Below are 1,380 nucleotides of genomic sequence, written 5' to 3' on the forward strand. Positions count from 1 at the left end.
CGCCTCTCTGCCCCATCTCAGGGCTCTGACGTTCCAGCCACTGGCCGTGCCCCTCCCTGGCCCTCCTTGGGCCGGGTGGGGCCGGGCCGACCCCCAAACCTGCAACGGCCTCACGCCCAGCCGCTCCCAAGCTGGCCCATCCCCCCGCTACAGCCCAACTCCACCTCCGGCCGCCGCGCCCCACCAGCCGCCATCCCCTCTCGCGGGGCACCCGCACCCGACTCCTCCCAGTCCTCCCGCCACCCCTCCCCCCAGGCCCTGCCCGGCACAGCCGGCCCACTGAGGCGCTCAAGCAGTGTTTGCTGACTGACTAACTGGGACCCCAGGGTTTTATGTTCCATCTCAAAGGGCGCACACGAGGGCCAAGCTACTCCGAGAGGTCTGCGCGTGGTCTCTGGGTAGCCGACCATGACCGCGGGGAGGCAGGCAGACACCAGACCTTCCATGGGGCCTGGAACCGTCCCACCATGGAGGTCATGCTTGACCCTTGCCCTTCCGTGCCAGGAATGGGAGTCTTCCCAGGGCACCCAGCGCAGCCCCCGCACCCAGCAGCTCCCCTCTCCCAGCACTCGACTGGCGGTTCCGTCCACCTGGGGGCTCCCGCACGCGCGGTCAGTATGTCCTCACCCTTCTGCTCTCAGCTCGTACTTCTCAGACCGTCCGCGCTGCCTCAGCTGCCCCCTCTGGGCTCCCCCTCCCCCCGGGGCGTCCCCCATCCCAGTGCTGCTCCCCCTTTCTCCTCTGCTTCTCTCCCTGTCTGGGCCGCCTGCTGAACTCAGAACCTCTCAGAGCAAAACGGCTGGCATCTGAGTCAACGGTGTCCCCAGGCCCCGAGTGGGAGGACCTGGCTCCGAATCAGTTCTGCTGTTCCCAGGAGCCTGAGTGCGGCCAGTGCCCATTCACCAGATGAGGAAAAGTGAGGCTCAGAGTGAGCGAGGCTTAGCCAGTGGGACTCAGAACCTGGGAGACCCAGCGGAGGGGAGATGGGGCCGGAGGAAAGCTGAGGCGGACAGAATCCACCCCACGTTTATTTGCGGGGCAGGAAGACGCCCCCCACCAGCGCTGGCTTCCCCTTCCCCCCCACCCTCAGCTCACCAGAAGTCTGGAGCATCCCGCAGCGGCGGCGGCCCAGACGGCGGGGCCTCCCTGGACGGGGGATCCTGATCCACGGGACCCCGGGCGCTCCGGCACCCCCACTGGACTCTGCTCCGCGAGAACCTCCAGGGACGCCCCGCTNACCAGAAGTCTGGAGCATCCCGCAGCGGCGGCGGCCCAGACGGCGGGGCCTCCCTGGACGGGGGATCCTGATCCACGGGACCCCGGGCGCTCCGGCACCCCCACTGGACTCTGCTCCGCGAGAACCTCCAGGGACGCCCCGCT

General features: G+C 68.7%; 1 protein-coding gene across 1 annotated transcript in view; it reads right to left on the reverse strand.

Annotated features, from left to right (window-relative positions):
- Positions 1-953: 953 nt before the first annotated feature.
- Positions 954-1,380, reverse strand: part of REXO1 (RNA exonuclease 1 homolog) — a 35,030-nt gene continuing 34,603 nt past the window's right edge. Inside the window, exons 17-19 of the mRNA XM_077760610.1 lie at positions 1,240-1,378; positions 1,096-1,146; positions 954-960 (exon numbers count right to left, since the gene is read on the reverse strand). Coding sequence (XP_077616736.1) covers positions 954-960; positions 1,096-1,146; positions 1,240-1,378 — 197 coding nt within the window. The remainder of the gene's footprint in view (positions 961-1,095; positions 1,147-1,239; positions 1,379-1,380) is intronic.

This window comes from Crocuta crocuta, unplaced genomic scaffold (genome assembly GCF_008692635.1).
Source record: "Crocuta crocuta isolate KB4526 unplaced genomic scaffold, BGI_CrCroc_1.0 scaffold443, whole genome shotgun sequence".
In the NCBI taxonomy this organism is placed as follows: Eukaryota; Metazoa; Chordata; class Mammalia; order Carnivora; family Hyaenidae; genus Crocuta; species Crocuta crocuta.